The sequence below is a fragment of the Callithrix jacchus genome, chromosome 7 (genome assembly GCF_049354715.1).
Source record: "Callithrix jacchus isolate 240 chromosome 7, calJac240_pri, whole genome shotgun sequence".
NCBI lineage: Eukaryota > Metazoa > Chordata > Mammalia > Primates > Cebidae > Callithrix > Callithrix jacchus.
In genome coordinates, this window is record NC_133508.1 from 19,887,121 (window position 1) to 19,910,793 (window position 23,673).

The window sequence follows — 23,673 nt, forward strand, 5'->3', positions numbered from 1 at the left end:
ACATAATAGTAAATATGTAAAAATGTAATTTTCTTTATCAAAAGGATAGTTTAACGTGTACAAAGATAAGATTGTGGAGCAAAGAATAGCTAAGTGTGCAAGAGAATTTGCATCTGTGACACTTTCCCTTTGTTTTTGCAGGATCATTTATTTATTTGGAGGCACAGCAATCCCCTGGGGTGGCCAAGCTTGGAAGTCCTGTTCTTACAAAATTGCTCACTGCTTCTACCCCATGTCAGGTAATCAGCTGTTCTGAATTTCCATTGGCCATTCTGCGGTTGTAAATCGCTAGGCTTGGGTTACTCTGCTAGTAAATGCCTGCCATTTTTTACTATCACTTTAATGATGAATTAAGAGATTTATATGTGCTATTTCAGTATGAAATGCCACGTCCTTCTAGAAGACCATTTGTAACACGTAATTGGCACCATTCTTTTTGAGGGCTATTACAGAAGCTTTCTGTTATTTTATATTCTTTTCACACAGTCATTTCAATAATCTAAATCTGTGGATACATGTTGCCAAAACCTTTGGACAATGATGTTGATTGAGAAAAATAAAATCAGTTAAATAAGCATTTGTTGAAAGAAAGACAAATGGATGAGTAAAGATAAATGTATACAGAAAAAAATATTACATTTACTGAAATTTCTTTTTTTTTTAATGAGTCCTCTGGTGCCAGGTAAACACAAACCAAGCAGTGAAATACTCTTTTTATTTCAACAGCATATGAGAGAGGATGGACTAGTCAGATTTGGTTCAAGTCTCTTTTGCCACTTTCTAATTGTGGTACAGACAAATTGTATATTCCTTTTCAGACTCAATGTCTACACCAGAAACACAACATAATTGTATGGATTAAAAGTCAGCATTTATACTGGATTCAGATACAACTGTATGAATTAATGTCACTGATTAAAGTGTGATTAGATAAAGCACCTGGCAAACTATTTGGTACATAGGAGGTAAACAATATTTGTACCAAACTTCGGAATATATGTAACAAATATAGCCAGGTGCGGTGGCTCACGCTGGTAATCCCAGCACTTTGGGAGGCCGAGGCAGGTGGATCACGAGGTCAAGAGATCGAGACCATCCTGGTCAACATGGTGAAACCCCGTCTCTACTAAAAATACAAAAAATTAGCTGGGCATGGTGGTGCATGCCTGTAATCCCAGGTACTCAGGAGGCTGAGGCAGTAGAATTGCCTGAACCCCGGAGGCAGAGGTTGCGGTGAGCCGAGATTGCGCCATTGCATTCCAGCCTGGGTAATGAGAGCCAAACTCCATTTCAAAAATAAATAAATAAATAAATAAATAAATAAATAAATGTATATATAATGTGATATATATATATCACATTATATATACATATATATGATGTTAATTCAGGAAACAATTCCTTTGGTATATATGTACCAAATACAATCTTAATTGAGGAAACATAATTCCTTTGCTTTCCACGAAAGTGACATCTAAATCAGGTGTCTGTATTCAGCTTGTCTTGTTTTCAGTCCTTTTGAGAGGTCCAACATGCCTCTCAGACATTAGGATTTCAGCTCATTTTTTGTTCTCTACTTATTAGAAAACAATGAAGAGATCAATACTACCACGCAGTAAATTCATCGCATGTAACTGTAGTATTAGAGCAGTTTACCTTGGCATCTCTGCTGATGAACGGTATATTATTCAGAGGTATAAACCTAATTAAACTTTCAGTTTGGTGTAAGTCCGAGTAGAAGTGCCCTGAGTTCTTAATAGTGATGTTCTACTTTCTTTTTTTTCTTTTGTTTTTCTTCCCATTTCTTTGTGAGAATAAGAATTACAACTGTCCGGTCTCTATTTGTACTTTATCCAAATCCCTTTTACCCATTCCCACTTCTTTATAATTAAATCCTGCAAGATAGGCAGAAAAAGAGAAAGACAGATATAGAGATTTTTTTAGAAGGTGGGAGGGGAAACTCCAGAAGCCCTTGCTCTTTTTTTTTTTTTTTTTTAGCACTTGTTCTTTAAAAGTACAAGCTAACTTAGTTGAAATTCAAGGTCATACATCAATGTGATGAGATCACTGATGGTAAATATACAGAAGAAATTGAATGTAAAGGAATACGGTGTGTTAATTCTGCCTCCTTTGTAGAAATTTGAAGATATTAAGAGCTTATTAGAAATTCCTATGACTCACCAAAAGTCACTGAGAAATCATATCTATGTATGTGATTTTAAAAGCTGATCTACATTTCCCATCATTGTATGCTTGCTGATAGCCATTGATTCGGGGTCACCAGGATTGAGTTTTAGTTTATCATTGCCTCCACTTGAGGATACTTAATTTTTGCTTAAATTTGTAACTTAGTTTGGGTTGGCGGTGTTATTTAGGTGGGGTCTCAGTGAAAATGCTGACATGGACCCTTCAGGTGCTTGCTAGTTTCTCTCAAAACCAAGGCTTCAATCTCCAAAGGCTATCGATACTGACTTAACGGTTTGCCTTGTTTTTTGAAAAACCGAGACTGTTTAAAGGAGCCACTACAGACTGCCAGAAGAGGTATTTGTTTGTCACGCTTTTCTCTATGTGCTGGAGTTTTAGGAGGCTTTGAGTTAGCAGGAAGGATATTTGGGCTACTTTATAATGCTTTCCAGTTTAGGAAGTAGGAGTAAACTGTAGAAGAATGTTATTGATCGTCCATGATAAACATAGCTAAGGCTCTTTCTCAGCATTCTTTTAAGACTATAATATGACTTTTTAAAAATAAGTTTGTGGCAATATGTGATATTTTCTTTCATAAAAGTTAAAGAATAAGCAAACAAAACAAATTATTACTTTCTTGGGTAACTGGAAAATATAGCTAACCCTCCAAACTGGAAGGTATTGATAATAGTGCTTTCATGGAACCAATGTCCGTCATTATAAGGTAGTAGTCAGTCAGTGAGATAATCAGTGTGGGGTACTTTGATATGATTAAAGCCTTCATTTTCTGAAATTAGATGATTTTTTCCCCCTACATAATCCTATCAGGCTAATATGGTTAAGATTTTTTTTTATGAAGACACTTTAAATAAACATGAGCTGTCTTGTGAGTTGCCGTTTCTAACAGCACCATTTTAGGGCTACTTTGCATGGATTACCTTGTACTTTATATGTGGCCAACACATGGCATCAGCATGGACAGTTGTTCCTGCAGCTAATCATTGTTCAAGATGCGGACTTTAATTTGTGCTTCAAAAGTCCCTTCAGCCACTGGTGGAAAATTGGCATTTTTCTTTGAAATATGAGATAGGACAAACAGAACATGAGGAAGCCCAAAGCCATCCTGTCTCATTGGTGTTGAATGCTGTTAGTGTTTCCACTTAATTAGGAAATGTAACGTATGAAGGGGATTAGTGTGGGTACCAATATTTTCTGAGTTCTCATATTTGAGTTACTATGTTAGCAACAAATCCCTTACTTTTAGGACTTTGCAATTAAATACAGGAAGATGGATGATAAGAAGTTTTGCTTTCAAAGTTAGTTTGTCTGTTCATCTTTTGGCATTTCTTTTGTTTTTAATTCTCCAACTTGTTTTGCAATTACATTAATATTCCTTCAGTATAGGATAATTCATAGATTGTTTTACAAATATGAATGAGAAAATCAGGACCAAGATAGATGAAAGCAGAGATGGGTTGGTTTCCAGAGTTTATTAGGGCCAGCCTACACATTTGAGTCTTCCAGTGCAGAGAGGGCCACATGTGGTTCAGATTCAAGTAAGTAAAAAAGAAACAAAACTGAAAATATTTCTTCTGAGACTTCTTCCCTGAGTACTTGCTATGATACCAAAGTAAACATTCTACCTGTGACTCAACATGCATATATTGCTTATCTGCTCTGTGCTGATCACAGTCCTCGATCGGGGGAATATAATAGCAACAACCGAAACACATGCTTGCTCTAACAAAATGTAGTTTAGTGAGGGATACTGACAGTGATTCAGTGTAAAATGCTACAAACTACAAGAGGGTGAGTCCAGTAGAATAACAATACTCTACTTAAAAAACTCTCTTAAAGAAAAGTTTTGAAAGGCCATGCCTTACAATGTCCCTAAAGTAGGACAATGAACTCGAGTCAAAGAACAATTTAGAAAAACAGTAATTTTGCAGCATGTCCTAGAACAGTGCAGTTGTGCTCCATTCCCTGGTTGTTGTGTTTAATCCAAGGATCAATGTTAGAGTATCTGATGGATTCTAGAGGAAGCAACAGTCTACGGAGGAAAGGGTGAGCAGGTGCTCTCTCCTCTCTGTATATCAAAGCACATGCAGATTAATCATTTATACAGACCAACAGATTCTGCTTTATCGAAGTGTTGTAACTGAGCGAGTTAGATGGAATGTACCACACACTGAGTTCGAAATTAAGAGTCCTCTATTGATTTGCCGGCGACGGAGAGAGACGGCTAATGCTCAAAATTTTCTCATCCCTGAGGAAGGGGCCTGATTATCTTTTATGTCTTGATTTAGGTAGGGGAGGGGAGTACCTAGCTGAAGTGGAATTTTACAAAACCCGAAAAGCAGGTTAGAGAAAGGGGTTGTGGGCACAGGTGATCCAAGAAGGGGGCCGATCAGGCTCCTTCTACACAATGATCAAAAGGAAACTTTTTTCTTACGATAGCAGCGGGGAGGTATGCCAAGCAGGATGCAGTTACAGTGGTTACAAGTGTTAAGAACTGTATACTTCAATGCTTCTAAGTGCAGCAAAGGGGCTGTGGTAAGGAGGGAGAAGCCAGGTTGGAGTTTACAGCTAAAGTGGAGTCAGTTATGCTAGCCCAGGGTAGGTTATTACAGAATATTGTAAACCTGAATTTAAGTTTGTTCAGGAGAAGAATGCCCAGGAAAAAGCATAATTGAGTAGGAGCCGTACAGATCACTATGGTAATAGTGAGGGATGTGTGTGTTTGTCTGTGTGTTTATGTATGTGATGAATGATTCCCTCTTTATAATAATGATTATATAATATTATACATTATAATATGTTATAATATTATAATAATGGATTATATATAGGTATAATTATATATTATATAAATATTAGTATTATATAATTGTTATAGTATTGACATCAGTCAGATATATTCCCTTTTAATATAATATAATAATAATATTCTCAGATGAATTTTGAGGAACTATAGATAGCTTTTTTTCTTTTCTGTTATTTGTTTCTTTTGCTTTTTTTGGCTATCATTCTTCTGTATCTTTGTATTCTAGATCTTATAAAGATACAGCAAGTGTGGCAATAAGCAGACTGAGGAAGATGTAAAGGGCCTTATGTGATACAGAGAAGGCAAAGGTAGCTGAGGGTTTGGAATAAAATTAAGAATAGACATGAAGAGCTGACCAAGGAGCTCTGAGATTGAGAAGAAATTGGACAAAGGCCATAGAAAAGTTGAGAAAATTGGCAAAAAATTTAAAGAGAATTACACCAGAAGACAGATCAAAATTAAAAAAAAGAAAGAAAACAAAGAAATAAGGAAGAAATCATTTTAAACTTCTGAATCATGACCTTGAGTGTCCCAGAATGAAGTATCAGAGAGAGCCCAAGGCCCCAGAGGAACTGTTCTGACCCGAGTGCCAATGGAGCCAAGACTATCACCCCCTTTCCAGCTTAGATACCCATATGCAGTAACTGGTGTAAATCACCAGATGCATTCTCCTTTATTAGAAAATGTATCCTTTAATATTATATATATAATATATATATTATTTTATATATATATTTAATAGAAATAATTTAAAATCTAAGAATATAATTTAAAATAATTGGAGCTTTCATTTTTGTCTTCAGTCTTCTACAAGAACTGCTTTGTTGGAAAGTTTAACTGCATGAAATTCTCTTGAATGCAGTGATTCAAAGTCTTGAATAGTCATACTTTAAATAAAATCTGCCTTAGTAAAGACCGAAGAAAAGTAAAAGCGAGCACTTTTTATTAACTTTTTCCCAACTGATTTTGAATGAATCTGGCATGCATCCAGAAAATATTCTTTAAAAATGATCAAGTAGTAAATAAATTTTGAATGTTTGGTATAATTTTCACTTACATGCTTTGCAGATCTGTTTAATGCAACATTCTGGGATAATGGAAAATCTCCCCTGTGTTAAGTATACTAGCCACTAGCTACATAGAGCTATTGAGCATTTAAAACATTACTGAGAAACTGAATTTTTCACTTTGTTTAATTTTAGTTAATTTACATTTAATGCCACACTATTTTCACACTTTTATAATTATGTTAATTATAATTAAATGTTCATTTTCTTTTACCACTCTTCTTCCCGAAGACTCAGAGGTCCCTAAGGACCCTTAATACCTTATTAAAAGTGTATAATTATTTTGACATACAATACGTTCTCTTTCTTCCTCTCTCTCTCTTTCTCTCTCTCTCTCTCTCTCTCTCTCTCTCTCTTTCTGATATACTTGTGAATGTTTACAGGCATCTACTTAAGCACTGATGCTAACAGTCCACTCATTTTGTTCTTCTTCTTTTTCAAAAATACATATTAACTGAATACCTAGAAAATACAAATTACTATAACAGGTTCTGTGAGGAATTCATGACACATTTTATGACTTTGAGTTTATGGTTTAGTATTCTGCTATTGGACTGTACTGGGTTGAGAGCCACAGAGTTTGTGCACTTGAGAACTGCTTATGTGATATCACAGCTTGTATCAATAACTTAAAATTGATCATTAGAGGAATTCATATCAAAACCACAATGAGAAAGCACCTAACAACAGTCAGAATGGCCGTTATTAAAAAGTCAAAAGATAACATGCTTGCAAGGCTGTAGAGGAAAAGGAATGCTTATATACTATTGATGGGAGTGTACATTAGTTCAACGATTGCAGAAAGGAGTATGGCAACTGCTCAAAGAGGTGGAAGCAGAATGACCATTTCACGCAGCAATCCCATTACTGGGTGCACATACCCAGAGTAATAGAAATCATTCTACCGTAGGTCAGGGGCAGTGGCTTATGCCTGTAATCCCAGCACTTTGGGAAGTTGAGGTGCGTGGATTGCTTGAGTCCAGGAGCTCATGACCAGACTAGGCAACATGGTGAAACCCTCTACTCTGTTAAAAATTAAAAATAATTAGCCAGGTATGGTAGTACATACCTGTAGTTCCAGTTACTCAGAAGGCTGAAGTGGGGGAATCACCTGAGGTCGGGAGGTTGAGGCTGCAGTGAGCCGTGATCACACCGCTGCATTTCTGGACAACTAGAGTGAAACCCTGTCAAAAAAAAAAATAAGACATCATTCTGTCATAAAGACACATACACTTGAATGGTCACTGTAGCACTATTTATAATAACGAGGGCATGGAATCAACCTAGATGCCTGTCAGTGACAGACTAGATAAAGGAAAAGTAGATATATGTACTATGTACTATGGAACATGCAGCCATAAAAAAAGAACACGATCATATCTTTTGTGGAAACATGAATGGAGGTGGAGGCCATTATCTTTAGCAAACTAACACAGGAAGAGAAAACCAAATGCCACATATTCTCACTTACAAATGTGAACTAAATAATGAGAACTTACAAACACAAAGAAGGAAACAACAGACACTGGTGTCTACTTCAGAGGGAAGGGTAGAGGAGGGAGAGGAGCAGAAAATATAACTGTTGGGTACTAGGCTTAGTACCTGGGTGACTAAATAATCTGTACAACAAGCCCCCGAGACACATGTTTACCTATGTAATAAACCTTCACATGAATTCCTGAAAGGAAAATATAAGTAAAAAGAAAAAAAAGTATTAAGCAATTGTGGGTTGTATCAATAACTTTTGTTCAGTGATTTCACTCTCAAAAATTGAAAAGACAATGGAACATTCCTTGGTATTTAATAACTTAAGAATGCAAATTCTGTAAAGTAAATTAAATATAAGTTCTGAGCTCTTATTCCATTGAATATGAATCCCATTGGCATTTATACTTAATACACTATTAAAAAAAACCTCACACTGGTGATGTACTGAGTGACAGTTTGACAGCTTGAAATTCTGATGGGACATGCACATCTCTTGTACAACTAGGTTTAAAGCTCTATATTGCATATTTACAAGCTTGGGACATAGTGAAACTTACATCAGGGATCTAAAATTTAATTGCAGTAGAGAAACATGAATTCTCTCTTTCCATGGAATTTAATTAAACACTTCCATTATTTTTGTTTCTAACTTACCTGTCAAGATGTAAATTAAAGTAAGCATAATAATAAAATCTAAAATGAAATAATCAGAATTTTAAATTATGTGGTGACAATTAAGTAGACATTGATAAAAATGTGTACCAAACAGAATGCTTGATGTTTTGAAATGAACAATTTTTTTTTAAAAAAAGCATTTAAAAACAGCATTTAAAACTTTTTTTTCAGTCAACATTCATCACTAGAATTGGGTCCCAACAGTGAAATTCATGACTCACCTATATATACACTAGTATCTGTTCATGTATCAGTATTAAGGCACAATGATGAATGGGAAATTTTTTTTTAAAGAGAATTGAAATTTTAATGAACGTGAAAAAATGTCACTGAATCTAAAGAGAAATATTCTCCTTTTGAGGGACCTCATTTTTGAATATTGGGTTTTTCTTTAAAACATACAGCCTTAGAACCTGCTATATAATCATTAGAAGAAGCAAAAAATTTTGACTATGGCATATCTGCACTTGTTTTAATGGACATTTTGTGGGCATATTTTACAGAATGAATCATCAAGATGACATTTAGGGAATTAGTTTTTGCCTCACACTGCTCCAGGTACTTAGAAAGTGCTCAGTAAAATATTGGTTGAATCAATAACAGCACCAAATTTCATGTTAGGGTAACTGCTATCAGCACCTGGAATAGTTCTGTCTTTTCTCTTCACTATGTAGTTAAGCTGCCACACCTTTAGATTGTATCATTATTGATGGGGAATAGGAAGGAAAATGGTTAAGCCTCCCTACCCTCAAAGAATGTTGTCTTACTTGACTCAATTATTGATGAACAGTGTCCTGTGAGCTTCCAAGTTATTTGAGAACACTACCACAGAGACTAAATTGGTAAAAAGTATTAATTTCAGTTTTTAAAATTAACCTAAGAAAATAATTTTTAAGGAAACCTTTTCTTGGTTTGGTGTTTGAAACATCAAGGGTGTATATTTGTAACTTGGAATCTAAACATGTACTTACCAGATTTATAAGAAGCCAGAGAATAGGAATCTGAAAACTTTCATAGAAACAGTAGTGCTGCCCATGACTGGGTTACAGTCTCAGCTCACTGCAACCTTCACCTTCCACGTTCAAGTGATTCTACTGCCTCAGCCTCCCAAGTAGCTGGCATTTCAGGTGCATGCAACCACTCCCGGCTAATTTTTTTGTATTGTTAATAGAGACAGGGTTGCATGCCTATAATCCCAGCACTTTGGGAGGCCAAGGCAGGTAGATAACCTGAGGTCAGGAATATTTCAAATCATAGGAAAAACTACTAGAGACATGTTAATGGAATATTCATATCATTGAAAACATGTTTCAACAGGTGCAGTTTTGGTATCATTTGTCTCAACATTCACATCTCTCGGTTTTTACAAGAACGTCTCTAGATGGAAACTTGCAAATGCAAGGCAAAACAATCAGATCTTCTGAATCTCAGTGGAGCCATGCAAAAATTGATCTCATTGCAAAAGCAGAAGACTCGACTCTACCTTTTCAGGTAAGCACATAAGAAATTAATGCAACTCAGCAGAAGACACTTATTTAATGCTAATTCTTTCAGATAACAAAATAACACACATAGCTCATGAATGTATTCAACATTAATGAAGCAAACACATTCAGAGATCAAATACATGATCAGGGATGAGTAGAGAAGTTGTTTTGACTATGTGCTCAAGATGTATCTGTGGAATAGTAGCAAAGGTGGAGATAAGAATTGAATAAGATGGCAGAGAGAAGAGTAACTTAAAAGCATTTTTTTTTTCTGAGTGAAGACGGATTATACGATGTAGTGAAAAATATGACTTGGGCTGTAATCGTATTTTAATCCTATTGCCTCATTTTCTGCTGCCTGGTAATAGAGAGAATGTTACCAACCTTTGGGAACTGAGGATATTATATTATGTGTTATAAGCCAGGCACAGAAAGACAAATATGACAGGTTCTTACTCATGTGTGGGAGCTAAAAAGTTGATCACATGGAGGTAGAGAGGAGAATGGTGGTAACTAGAGGCTGAGAAGGGTGGTGGGAGGAGGAGGTTGTGAAGGGAGGTTTATTATTGGTTAAAAATGTAGTTAGATAGAAGGAATACATTCTAGTGTTTGATAGCACAGTAGTGCAACTGTAACAAGTTATTGTGTATTTCAAAATATTTAGGATATAAGATTTGGAATGTTCCCACAAAGAAATGAGAAATGCGTGAGGTGATAGATATCCTAATGACTTTTATTTGATTATGACACATTGTATGCATGTATCAAAATGTCACATTTACTCCATAAATATGTACACCTACTATGTATTAATAAAATATAACAATAAAGGCAATTGTATCTTGTCAAACGGGTGTTCTAATTTCTACCCTCCTGTACATAAGTGGCCTGGCTGACATTTGAAAAGAGCTATTTTGGAAGCTAGATTGGATGGAGTGGAATGTGTTGGAAAACACACTGTTTTGGAGTCAGATGGTCTGAGTTCTAATCTCTGCTCTGCTCATTGGTTGCTAAGTGGCTGCATAAATATTGTCTTTGAGCATCAAATTTCCTAATCTGTAAAAACCACAGTGACAGTAAAAGCAATACTCCAGGGGAGTCTGAATATTAAAGATAATGTAGGTAAAATGGCAGCTGTGAACATGGGCTCTGGCGGCTTGGGTTCGAGTTTCATAAGTGGGGTGTGAGGATAATAGTTGGGGCTGTAAGGGTCCGTGATATCTACCACACCTCATCTCTTCCTCATTTCTGAACAAATTGATAAATACAGAAGTTAAACAGGTAGAGAATACGTATTTCGGAGCAGATGGCTTTAGAATGTAGAGCCAGTTATTTAAAATAATGCTTGATCTCAGAATAAATAGAATTACGCAGAGAACAACTGACTGTGCTGGAGAAATATAGAGCCTGTACTTTGGGGAAGTCTCTTACCATTAGCCAGAGATAATATCAAAATGCATGCCTCCTGAGGACAGGCTGGCTCCCAATAGTGGGTGTTGAATGGGAGAAGAGGATGAGTCGAGCTCACCCAGGTTACTCTTCTAACATCACTGTCAGCTAAATCTTCCTCCTCTCACAGAAAGAGTGTGGGGTAAGTAACAGCAGTGTTACTACAGGGAACTGCCTTTCCATGGAAGCAGGAGGAATAAGCCTCGACTATAATCAATTACTGTTCTCTACTTTGTAGAATTATTGTGAGGATTATATGGTATATATTTGTAAAGCACATGGAAGAGAATCTGACATAAACAACTAAAAATAGCTAAATAAATTTAGCTATTTTTATTGCTGTAGTTATTCTTTGGATATTGTCTGGAAATAGTAGACACTCAATTAGTGTTAGTGTTCTCTGTTTTAAAAGGGAATTTCTGCTTGATCAGAACTCTAGGCTCAATCATTAAAGGCTTCTTCACTCAGTGAAGGTCTCAAAATTCCCTTCTCAAAGATCAATTTATCATTCTATTCTCATATTTAATGGACAAAGACATCATGAATACTAGTGGCTGTTAACTGGGAAGCATTTGACACAAAGGCCAGTCATGGAATCATTCTGGTGTCATTCTCCACCTCAAGGAGCAGGGCAAGGAAATCAGAACAATTTGATCTTTTGCCTCCTGCATTTATATTCTATATAAAAATTATTGTCATTGGGTTTCCTTTTAGTTAGAATGAAACTTACCCAGAAGATGATTCATAGTTTGTCATTAACTGACATATTGAAAAGAAAACAGAGTGTCCTTTCTAGCAGTAGTTAATTTAGAAATATGCGTTAAAACATATGCCATTTCTGCCTATGACTGGAAGCTCTCTTTGACCCATCCCAATTACTGAAAAGTTTCAGTGAATGCAGTTTTTGTTTTCTCTTTAATTTTCTCCTTTTTGGATATAGTAATGGTTTTACTTTGCAGAGCAAATGGAGACTATCCCTTATTATCTGGGGGCATATTCACTAGTTTGTAGATGGCCAGTGGTTTGGTTAGATTTTGTGATTTGGCTGCAATGGATATGTGAGAGTTTCTAACCCAGCCCAGCTGTTCCCTCTCCCTTCATCCCCCTCCTGGTGGCTCAGCACCTTGTGTTGCTTTTTCTTTCCAATCAGCCTCAATGCTGAGTTCTTGCAAGGCCTCATATGCTTAATTTACCCCAGAGAAGCTAAGACTTTTACTCTGGCTTCCCCACTAGGCTATAGCACACATTTATTTTGGAAACTACAGATGAGTAAAAGAAAAATTAGAAAAAAAAATCCCTGAGATTTCACTCTCAAGAAGGCTAGGACAGACCTATAATATCTAATCAGCAATTTAGAAAATTAAATTTGGAAAGCAATAAGCTTTTGAAAAATGAATTTAGAGGCAAAACCCAAGCTGCCCTGAACCACTGTGAGGCCTTTAAGGCAGTTCATTTCATGATAGGTTTGATTAAACAGTGCTGCCCCCAATCTCTCAGAGGGTATCATGTAATAAACACTCTCAGTGTTATGTTACCATTCTCAGCTCTAAACTATTCGAATTTCAAAATGCTTCTGGCCCCAAAGACTTTAGATAAGGAACTGTGGACTTGTATTGATGTTCTGTTGTGAATCAGTCCAGATAATACATACATACACACATAATACATAAAAATAGATACACTTGCACAGATAAATACATGGTAATATTTAAAACATCAGTATTGTGTATATTTACTATTAAATTTTTCAAACTAGTAGTTAATACAGAGAGAAACAAATACCCAAATATACCTCAGGATTAACTATTGTTAATATTTTGTTTGCTTATAATGTTAGTTTGTTTACTCACAAAGATTCAACTTTTGTCCTTCTTGTATCTCTCCATCCCATTTCTTATCCTTTGCAGAAAAAACAAACAGGTACTAATGTTATGTTGGCTTTAACCTCATTTCTCTAAGTGTATTTTAAAGATATGAAGGTATACATGAGGATTCTAGCTAGGTACAGTTCTACTTTGTTCTTTTATTGGCAACAAATGAAAAAGATATTATACCTACAAAGAGTTAATCTAGCTTTTAAAATATTCAAATATTTAAAGTTTGTCTTCTTGAAAATAGGCTAGGATTTAAGTTTAGTAGCCTGGATCATTTAAGGGTGACTTTAGTCATTGGCTATCCATTGGTTACATGCGAATAAGTTCTGAACATATTTATACAGTACAGTGTAATCCAATCCAAATATTGGAAACAAGAAAGACATCAAATCATGTGACCTCTGTGTTCCCTTTTAGCCATGAAATTCTGATACAGTGTGGTTCTTTTGATGTCAGTTGTAGGCATTATAACAGAACACCAATTGCTCTGGGTTTCACAGGAAATAAGAACCCCTAGTTAGGAAGGGCATTTGTTCTTCCTGCCAGCAAAGAATTAGGTTTACTGTTTATTCTGTAAGAACAGCAAATAAATGACATTTCAATATTCCCTCCATTTCTTGTGAATAGTTTTTTTGAAAAATTTAGGTCAAAGAGCTAATAGTATTTTTCAAATCTGTCTTAACTTGGCCTGCTCATTTGCTATGTTCAGCTTTTCACACGAATATATATATTTTAATATTTCTTTTCCCCCATAACTGCTGTGCTCAGTTTTAGTATCTCAGGGTGGCACTTTTTCTGAGTACTGCCCATTGATTTCAAGTTGCTCTACTTTCTTCAATCCTCCCATTAAAGGATAATTGTATCATATTTTAGATTTCATTTTGAAATGACCCTTTTGTGAAATTTCCCGCAATGATGGATACCACGTTCTCTCTTTATCGGAGTCAATGATATAAATCAATAACAATTTCCTGATATTATTTGACGATTCAGTGAAGAGTAAGATTCATAATGTGAAAGTAAAAGGTGATTGAGTCTCTGTAAAGTTGCTATGTCCTTGGCCTGCCTAATCTAAGGCTGCATGAAATCTCGTTTCTCCAGGCAGCCCTGTTCCGAAGGATCCACTAAGGCCCAGTTATCTCTATTTCATTAGAGATGTAGGATGCTATAATCATTAATGGCTCCGCTTACATATTTTTCTTACTTGATATGTGAGGCTTAACCAGTTACTTCTTTTCTTTAAACTTCTGTTTCTTTCACTTTAAAATATGAAAATAGCATCATCCTCACAGGATTAAAACCAGCTAATGTGTCTTGCATATAGTAAGTGCTAAATACAAGTTGGCTGTTGCTCTTATGCTGATACCATCATTCTTCCAAAATTAGTATATTCCCACTTCTCTCTGCTCCTTTTTACTATATTCCTATTTTCTCTTGGATTCATACATATTTTGTCCTCCCGTTATTTTTTTGAAAACAAAATTTCTATGTTGGTTGCATATATTTTAGGAAAAGCATCTCAGTTTTTCACTTGTAAAAAGTAATCACTTGATTGTGAGCATTTATGAATTTTTGTGGTTACTAAAAGCAAATTGTTTTGTTCTTAGAGTGAGTACTATAATTGAATAAAACAAAAATCAACAAGATCCCAAAAAATAGTTTTAGAAGAGAGAGTACTCTAGTTTAATTTAAAATTTAAATTCTCCAATTACCTTAAGAATCTTATAAAATGAGGGTTTCACTCTTCCTCCGTCAGTGGTTGAAACAGCTCTTCAGAGTGATCTCCTTCTCACTTACCGATTACCAGTTGATGCTGACCATACTTCCCAAAGGGAATTGCTTTTAGTCACAACTAAAATATTTACATATATTATTTTGGTTAAAACAAGCAGTAAAAAATAGGAACAGCCAAGATGATTTTGAAACCATGAGGTGGTCATTCTTTACAGGTATAACAGACTTTTTTTGGAGCAAGTAACCACTTCCATTTTAAAATTGGTATGATTTTGATTGATGGTAGAATGACAATTTCTGATTGTATAATTATGAATTTAATTATATAGAAGTAAGCAATCAAAAATATAGATGATCTAGTATTATTTTATTTGGCTTTTGAAGTTGTATTTATCCTTACATTTTAATATAAATATCTAAAGGAAACTGGTGATTCCTTTCAGGTAAAATAATGTAACCACATTTTAAAGACTACCTCATGATTCTACTTCACCTCATCCCAGGGCCCATTCGTTCCATTCAAATAAATATGAGTGTGCACCTCTTTAGGGCATACAGAAGTGCTTCAAAGAGTCTGGTTTTTCTCCAGTCTTCTTTGAGTAGCACAGACCTTCAAATATGATAGTCAATAAATGCTTGTCTAATGAGTCTGAAGAATTAAACATCTATTTTAATTGACATCAATGCAAGATGTATTAAAGAATTTAGAAAAACTCTTTCAAATGTAAAGCTGTCTAAAAATATTACAGTCACTTAATGAAACCGAATACAATGTATTTGTAAAGTACGACATTTGTATGTATTTTAACAAGATCCTTCTTCAAAACCTATGTTATTTTCTGACTCTGGTACAAAGGCTAAATTTCTCAGTTGGTTATGATTCTATAGAAGCTGTCTCTAATCAGAATCTTAAAAATTATTATGTACATTGCATTAAAACATCAAAAATTGCAAATAAAGCAACAGTCCCTGCTGACCACCATCATCACCCGTTATAGATTTTATCTTGAGTGTTTATAGATAACAGTTTATTTTTACGTCCAGTCCATTTTCTATTTACTTAATATATATAAATGTACCACATATACTCGAAAATCTAAACCACTGTATATTTTCAGCCTAAGTAATATACTATAATTTTTTTTCTGTAACTTAGCTGTTTTACTCCAAAACACATGTTGAATTTCTTTCCATAATGACACATGGAAATAGATATGATTTTTAACTAGTATAGTATTTCTCACTGTTTACTGATACACATGTAAGTTCTTTCTTGTCATTTGTCATCAAAACCAGCACAGAAACAAACATTCCCCACAGGCCTTCATGTGTGTATACCTGTGAGTGTCTCTCTAAGGTAAATACCAAAAAATAAACTCAATATTTTATAGTCTATGGAATTTTTCGTTTTCATAGATGCCATCTCTTTGCTCTCCAATTGAACTATACCAACTCATGGAATTTCCTTCCCATCTATTACCTGATTAATGTGGTGTTCTCTTTAAGTCTTATACTCCTGTAACACCCATCAAGATTTTCCAAACACGGCATGCACTTTCTTCTCTCTGTGTTTTTGCTGAGATTGCTGCCTTAGTTTCTCCAGGTAAAATATTTTGCCCAACAAAATTTGGTATCATGGAGACTTACTATTATTTCTCTACCAAATCTTTTCTCAAACTCTCATTATTGGCAGCAAGAATGACGTGTCATCTTTGAGTGTCCTATTATCTTATACTTATTTTTTATACAGCATTTATGATGTGGTATAGTTAATGTATGATACCAAGTGTAGGAGAGAAAAAATAATACCCTTTCCTCACTCATCACAAGGGGCATGGCTGGAACCCCTACAACGAAAGATAGGAAAAATAACAAATTTATTAACATTTTATGTGACATAGGGGCTACAAAAACGAAGGCCCAAAGAAAGACCAGGGAAAGCTCTCTGTGTTTATGCTTAGGTTCAACGATAAATGGACAGCTATGAAGAAATATAGTTAGACAAAAAGAGTATGATCTCATGGCAATAAATTGGAGAGAACTCAGCAAAGATCTTTGCTGGCCTCTATATATAGCATTTCTTTCCTCCAGATATAGATAGGGTGGGACACCAGTTACATGAGGGTCTTGTGACCTGTTTTGAAGAGAAATAAGTCAAATAATTTTTATAGCCAGCTCACACAAAGAAAAGTGCAGGGGGAGTCAGAGAGTGACTCCAAGGTGGTATATTTTGGGATAGCATGTTCTGAGCCCTAGTACAAGTAATTTTAAAGATCCTTGAGATTGGAGACCCTCCCTGATAAGATAGAAATGTACCTACTGTCTGTGTCCTGGACTGGTGGTCCACTATGTGGGTTCATAGATTCTAGGCATAAATTACCTCTTCCCGTCCCCTTCCTTCCTTCCTTCCCTCCTTCCCTCCTTCCTTCCTTCCTTCCTTCCTTCCTTCCTTCCTTCCTTCCTTCCTTCTTTCCTCCCTCTTCCCTTCTTTGTTCTGCTCCTTCACTTTCTTCCTTCTTTCTCTTTCTTCCTTCTCCCTTTCTTTCTTTCTTTCTTTCTTTCTTTCTTTCTTTCTTTCTTTCTTTCTTTCTTCTTTTTTCTTTCTTTCTTTCTCCCCTTCCCCCTCCCCTCCTCCTTCCTCTCCCCTCCCCCTCTCCCTCCCTTTCTTTTTCTTTATTTCTTATTCTCTCGTTTTTTCTTCCTGGAATAGTAACATAATAATATGAGTGATTATCAAGAAAGAAAACAAATTATATCAGTCATTTATTCAGAGTGTTAGAATAAATTAAACTTAGATAGATGTCTCTGAGTGCTTTAGTATATGAATATTATTAACTACTATACGTGGTTATTGATATGTGCTTTACTACAATGAGTATGTTTCTGTGTATGTATTTAATATATATTATGTTTCTATGTATATATATATATATAATACTTAAATATTTTAGTATGGAAAGAAATCATTGTCTCGTTACGAAGAATTCATATCTCAAATTGAGTTGTAAGCCACATAGTTGATTGCCCCAAAGAGCTCATTATAAATACATATGACCCTTAATGGCTCCAGTGGGAAGAAAGACCTTCACTAGTGATGAATGTTACAACTTTTAATTGAAACAAGGTTACCTTTGGCATTAAGGTTACATAAGATGCTGCCAAAGCAGTTATGACTTTATAAATTTAAATTAGGATGTTCTGGTCAGAACAGTTTTCTAAAATTAGATTGGAAAATGGGACAGATGTAAATAGGGTTCCTCTACACAAGGAAATATGATGGTAAGACATTACTTTTGTGATGTGTTTTTAACAGATTTATCTTTCTGTAATTATAGTTAATTTTGGAAGCTACTGTTTTGTCATCAAATGCTACCGTTGCTCTAGATGACATCAGTGTATCCCAGGAATGTGAAATTGTCTATAAGTCACTTCCAGGCACCAGTACCCAAAGCAAAGGTAAGTTTTTTTTTTTTTTTTTTGGTCATTGTTGCTTTTTTTTTAAACATTGAATTGAGCTCTTCTCGATATCAAAATATAAAATTATTAGAGTCACAAATACCTAATACAGGATGTGGATTTGATCACTTGTTCTTGAAACTGAAAATATATATACTTTTTTAAAACGTAAACATCTGATCTATCATAGTTTAGTCCTTAAGCCTCTTTTCCAGTAAATGGAAAATATTCTATGTTTGCAGCTGAAATTCTTACATCCAAATATTTTAATTACAAAAATTATGAAAAATTATAATTAATTTACATGTTTTAAATATACTTCTATAAACATTCACTTCTCCATTCATTTTATTCAGGACTTTAAATGAGCATGTAATAATATTCATATTTCAGAATAACCCAGGAATTAAAAAAGAATCGAGGTTGCGTTTGTAAGAATTATGTAAGGGCAACCAGAAATTTAAAACTGGACCTTAAAATTCTGTGTTTCTATTCAAAATTTAATATTTTCAATTCAGAATGGATGGAGTTAGTCTAATTCTTTGACTAAATGTTTTGGAGAGAATATCAATTAAAGGCCAGAAATGTTGCCATAAAAATGGATCTCCTACAAACTATGTATTGTAAAACCTAATCATTATTTAGATTCTGGGATCGATGTACAGATTAAAGAGTTTACACTATGTCTTCAGTTACTTTCTCTTTCTAGCACTAATTGGTGTTTTTCTCTGACCACTCCTACTCTTAGATATCAATGAGTAAGTAGACAATATTAAAAATGTTTCCTGAAAAGTGTCGCACTTTATTTTTCTTCATCTGTATCTATGGAAAATATTTACCATGTAAGAATGCATGGAACAGTTACATTCTTACAGGAGCTGAATGGAATAATCAAGAAGAATTTGGGGCACATATTCTGAAATGGGAAGATTATAGAACTTTTAATTAAAGGTCCTTTATTAAAGACATCTTTCATTCTAGAGATTGTCTATTTCTGGGTGCTAACTAATATTGGGTTAACATGTATTTACTTTATTCAGAATGTGTGTCCTGCATGCATAATAGACCGCTCTGAGCTCTGTGCATGTGTTCATGCAAGTGTGTGTGTGTGCACTTTTTTCGCTATAAAAATGCTTTATTAGGCAAAACTGCATACTATAAAAATGCTTACAATGCAACGGGAGGAGATGTAAGGACACAAACAGTGCGTAGTGGCACATGACTATCAGAACACACTAAAGATCCATACTGCTTTCCCCCTTTACCTAGCAAAGGAAGCTTCTAGTCCTGCCTTCTCCTCAGCACACCCCTCAAACTCCTCCTCCTCCTCAGCTGTGGTATCCTGGTGCGGCTGGTACTCAAACACCAGGTCGTTCATGTTGCTCTCGGCCTCAGCGAATTGTGTCATCCATTACTGTACATTGTTGCTTGAGAGTCTGTACATTTAGACCAGATTTGTATTTGCACTGCCAGTATGGCAAATGAGTGAAAAATGTTTAATACATTATTGGATTTTTTATTTCTTTTTTTGATTCAGCTTATACCAGGGCTGAAAACCTCAACTTATGTTCATGACAGTGGGGCTTTTTAAAAATGTCTACATTCGTTCTAATAAACTATTGGAAGACTTCTTGGTTGTCCTTTTAGGTGTCTGGCTTACTGCAAATTTTATGTATTTGTCATTTACTGGAATGCAGTTTTTATTTTTATTTGAGAAAGAATTTGGCATTATTCCTCTGTTTGAAAAAAGAGGCTTACAGTAATGTCATAAGAAACCTTTTAAATGGATCTGTAATAGAATATTGCAGATGCACTTTGCATCAGTTGGAAAGGAAACTGTTGTGATTTGACTGAAATAAAACTAAATGTGTTGTCCTCTAAAAAAACATGCACATATATGTGCATGTGTGTGCATGTATGTGTGTGCATGTGTGCGTGTCTGTATGGTTCTGATAGACACTGAGCAGTGCAGAGCAGCGGATTTAAGGACAATTTAAAGATTTACAAGTTTTTAGGGGTTAAACAGCATTATCTTATTTTTGTTATTTAGTTAAACATTTTCTTTCTCCTAATTAAATACCACATCACCAGAATCGCAATCGCTGAAAGGCATTAAAGCTGACATTGAAGAGCATTCTCATGGAATGTAGTACTTGGAGGTGGAGGGGCAGAAAGATGTGACAAAGACCTTTCCTAGACACTCCTAGAATGAAAGTTTAATGAGAGAAAAGCATAACAAATTTGTTTATCAAAGTTTTACTTGACATAGGAGTCTTCAGAAACGAAGATGCCGAGACCTAGAGAAAACCATGTGCTTTATCTTATTTTTTCATTTTTGTTTGTTTTTCAGCCCCTTTTCCTAGTCTGAAAACTGTATATTTTTCTGCTTAGTTTTCATGAAGACAGTCACTCATTGTGAAATGTGATTGGACAAAGGGGCATGATCCAATGGTAACAGGCTGAGCGGGGAAACCCAGCAAGGCCTTTGTGTTCAGAGTCTCCTGACTCCTTTGTGTATAATTTCTAACCCCTTGGGAGCAGGGAAGGACCCCTTAGAAAGAGCATCTTATGACCTAATTTCGGGCAAGATAAGTCAGAGAATTTCTTATTTTTTATTTTTTAAAATTATTATACTTTAAGTTCTGGGGTACATGTGCAGAACATGCAGGCTTGTCACATAGATATACACGTGCCTTTGTAAAGCCTATGTAAATTATCTGGTGTTTGCCAGAGTATTTCTTTATGACCTGTGCTCACACAGAAAGGTCAGGGAAGATCAGAATGATCTTGTTCCTTGGGTACTTCCCAGTCTCCTTCAGTTCAAAGCCTTTCCTGAGCTCCTGCTGAGGCAAAAGTGTGGTTAATGGTTTTAAATCATTACTAAAGTTAACCTTAGGAAAAATTTTTGAGGCTACTTCATATGGCTTATGGAGAATTGTTTTCATAAATTCACTCAGGATTCATGGATATGTGCTTTCATCTGAACACCAGATCAGTTGGTTAGATTATATCTCTAATTAGGAAAACTTACCTGAACGATTCCTGAAAGATCAATGGTTATACACAAAGAATAAAAAAGAGTTTCTTACTGCTTTTGCAAATATGTCCAGTAGACGATTATAGGATCTCATTTGTGGAATTTAGTATTACTAATGGGCAGAAGTTTACAGAGAGAAGCTGAAAGGATAATTTTAAAATGTGTCATGCCCTATTGGCAGTAAATTGTTAAATGTATAGAGCAGAATAGCCAAAGATTTACCCAGACCCTGTACAGGACTTGAAGCTTTTGAAATGTTTAATTGGCATACAAATGGCTGCACCACTTCAAAGCAATCTTAGAGCTGTGGTTTTCTCCTCACATTTAAAGCACAGTCCACATGATGAAAATCACAAGTGCTACTTTGATTTGGCCTTTAATCAAGCTTCTTCTCCTTCAGAATATTTAAAACCTAGTGATGATGAAACAATTAAGCTTTCTATTTATTTGTTAAAGGGAGAGAGCATGTTTTATGCTCTTATTCTTGAAGACAAATTTGTGCCAGGTAAAGATACAGGTTGTATTTCATTCAGGAAGATCTGTGACTTTGTAGCTGAGTGCCCAAAGGGAGCAAATGAAGCTAATTGCTGTAAATGCATGTACTGACTCCTTCAGCACATATTTATATGTACATATTTACTCTCTGAATGTGAAGTGCATACCACTCAAGTGAGCGTTATTTGATGAAGACAATCAGAACAGAGACCTCTGCATGATGGAAATGACTTGCCAGTGAGAACAAACCAGATTCACTTTAAACTAGAGGCAATGAATGAAAACGTCTTGTTAACTTTCAATTTTGCTGTGTTGGAGTATAACATTTGTAATAAATGCAGGTAGAACTCAAAAGACAAGGACAAGGATGTATCTAGCCAGCCATAGAAAAGTAAGTACCATATGATACTTACATGCGGTATCTATGTAGTCAAATTTCTAGAATCAAAGAGTAAATTGTGGTAACCAGATTATCGGAGGAGAGGAAGTGGAAATTACTAATAAACAGGCATACCTTTTCAGTCAAACAAGATGAATAAACTCTAGACATCTGCTGTATAACCTATAGTCAACAACAATGTATTGTACACTTAAAAATGTGTTAAGGGGGTAGATCTGGCTGGGCATGGTGGCTTAGGTCTGAAATCCCAGCACTTTGGGAGGCTGAGGCAGGTGGATCACTTGAGGCCAGGAGTTCGAGACCAGCCTTCCCAACATCACAAAACCCTATATGTACTGAAAATACAAAAATTATCTGGCACGGTGGCCCACACCTATAATCCCATCTACTCAGGAGGTGCAGGTTGCTGTGAGCTGAGATCACACCACTGCTCACCAGCCTGGGTGACAGAGAGAGATCCTGTCTGCCCCTCCCCATAAAAAAGAGGGTAGATCTCATATTTTCTTTATCACAATAAATGCATTATAAGCATTTCTTTATTATTTTTAACATCATAATATTGTCTTAAACAGTTGCTCTTTCAGTACAACTAGCAGTAGAGGACTTCATAATGCTAAAGAATGTTCTTTCAATTGATAGTGTACAAATAAACAGTTCTATGGTCATAACACTATAGAGCCTGGATAGTTGTATATATTTTTACACCTTTGAGAGTCTCCTTTCAATTTGTCATTTTATAGGGCAATGCCTCCATTCTTTCTGCATTCTACTTAAATGATACTAAAGCTATCCAAGCATCCCTGAAAAAGTAATAAAGAAGAAAAAAATAAAAGAAGGATGGCTGTTGGTTGATAAGCTTTTCCAATAGTATTTAAATAACTGTGTTATTGAACACAAAAAGAGGCTGGAGGAAAGGTAGGAGAAGCATCCCGTCTTGTTGATAACAGATACCTGAGGTGAAAACCAACATGGTTTTGGGTCAAGATAATGTAGGAACACAGACATTTTCCATAGGTGTGGTGAGGTATAGAGTTGGAGAAATTCTTTCCTCTGCATTCAAAACATACATGAGAATGATGAGAACAAGCAGGACTGTTGCTGAGTGCTAATACATTGGCAAGCAGCCATGCTGTGACCTGCAGAAAACGTTATGAGCATCTTCTCTATACCAAGAGATTTGGTAAAGAAGAAAGTGTGATCATTTCCCTCAAGAAACTTAATCTATTACAGAAAGCTCTCAGAAATACATTCAAACATAAAAGACCAAGTAAGTCTTGATAAAGGAACCAAGAGGGCACAGTGGGGAAAAAATAGTCTCATCAATAAATGGTGCTGGAAAACCTGGATATTCCCATGCAAAAGAATGAAATTGGATCTTCATCTTATACCATACACTTAAATAAATTCGAAATTTAAGAAAGCCCTTAGTTTAATATCTGAAATCATTAAACTCCTTGAAGAGAAAATAGGGGAAAAACTCCTTGACATTGGGATTGGCAATGA

At 35.4% G+C, this 23,673-nt stretch overlaps 1 protein-coding gene across 3 annotated transcripts in view; it reads left to right on the forward strand.

Annotated features, from left to right (window-relative positions):
* The window catches only part of MALRD1 (MAM and LDL receptor class A domain containing 1), a 619,714-nt gene that overhangs the window by 94,448 nt on the left and 501,593 nt on the right, over positions 1-23,673 (forward strand). For all 3 annotated transcript variants that reach the window (XR_013520422.1, XM_078332925.1, XM_078332926.1), the window contains exons 12-14: positions 142-239; positions 9,556-9,729; positions 18,118-18,238. Coding sequence is in view for 2 of the 3 variants with exons in the window: in XM_078332925.1 (XP_078189051.1) it covers positions 142-239; positions 9,556-9,729; positions 18,118-18,238 (393 nt within the window). In the remaining variant the exon portion in view is untranslated. The remainder of the gene's footprint in view (positions 1-141; positions 240-9,555; positions 9,730-18,117; positions 18,239-23,673) is intronic.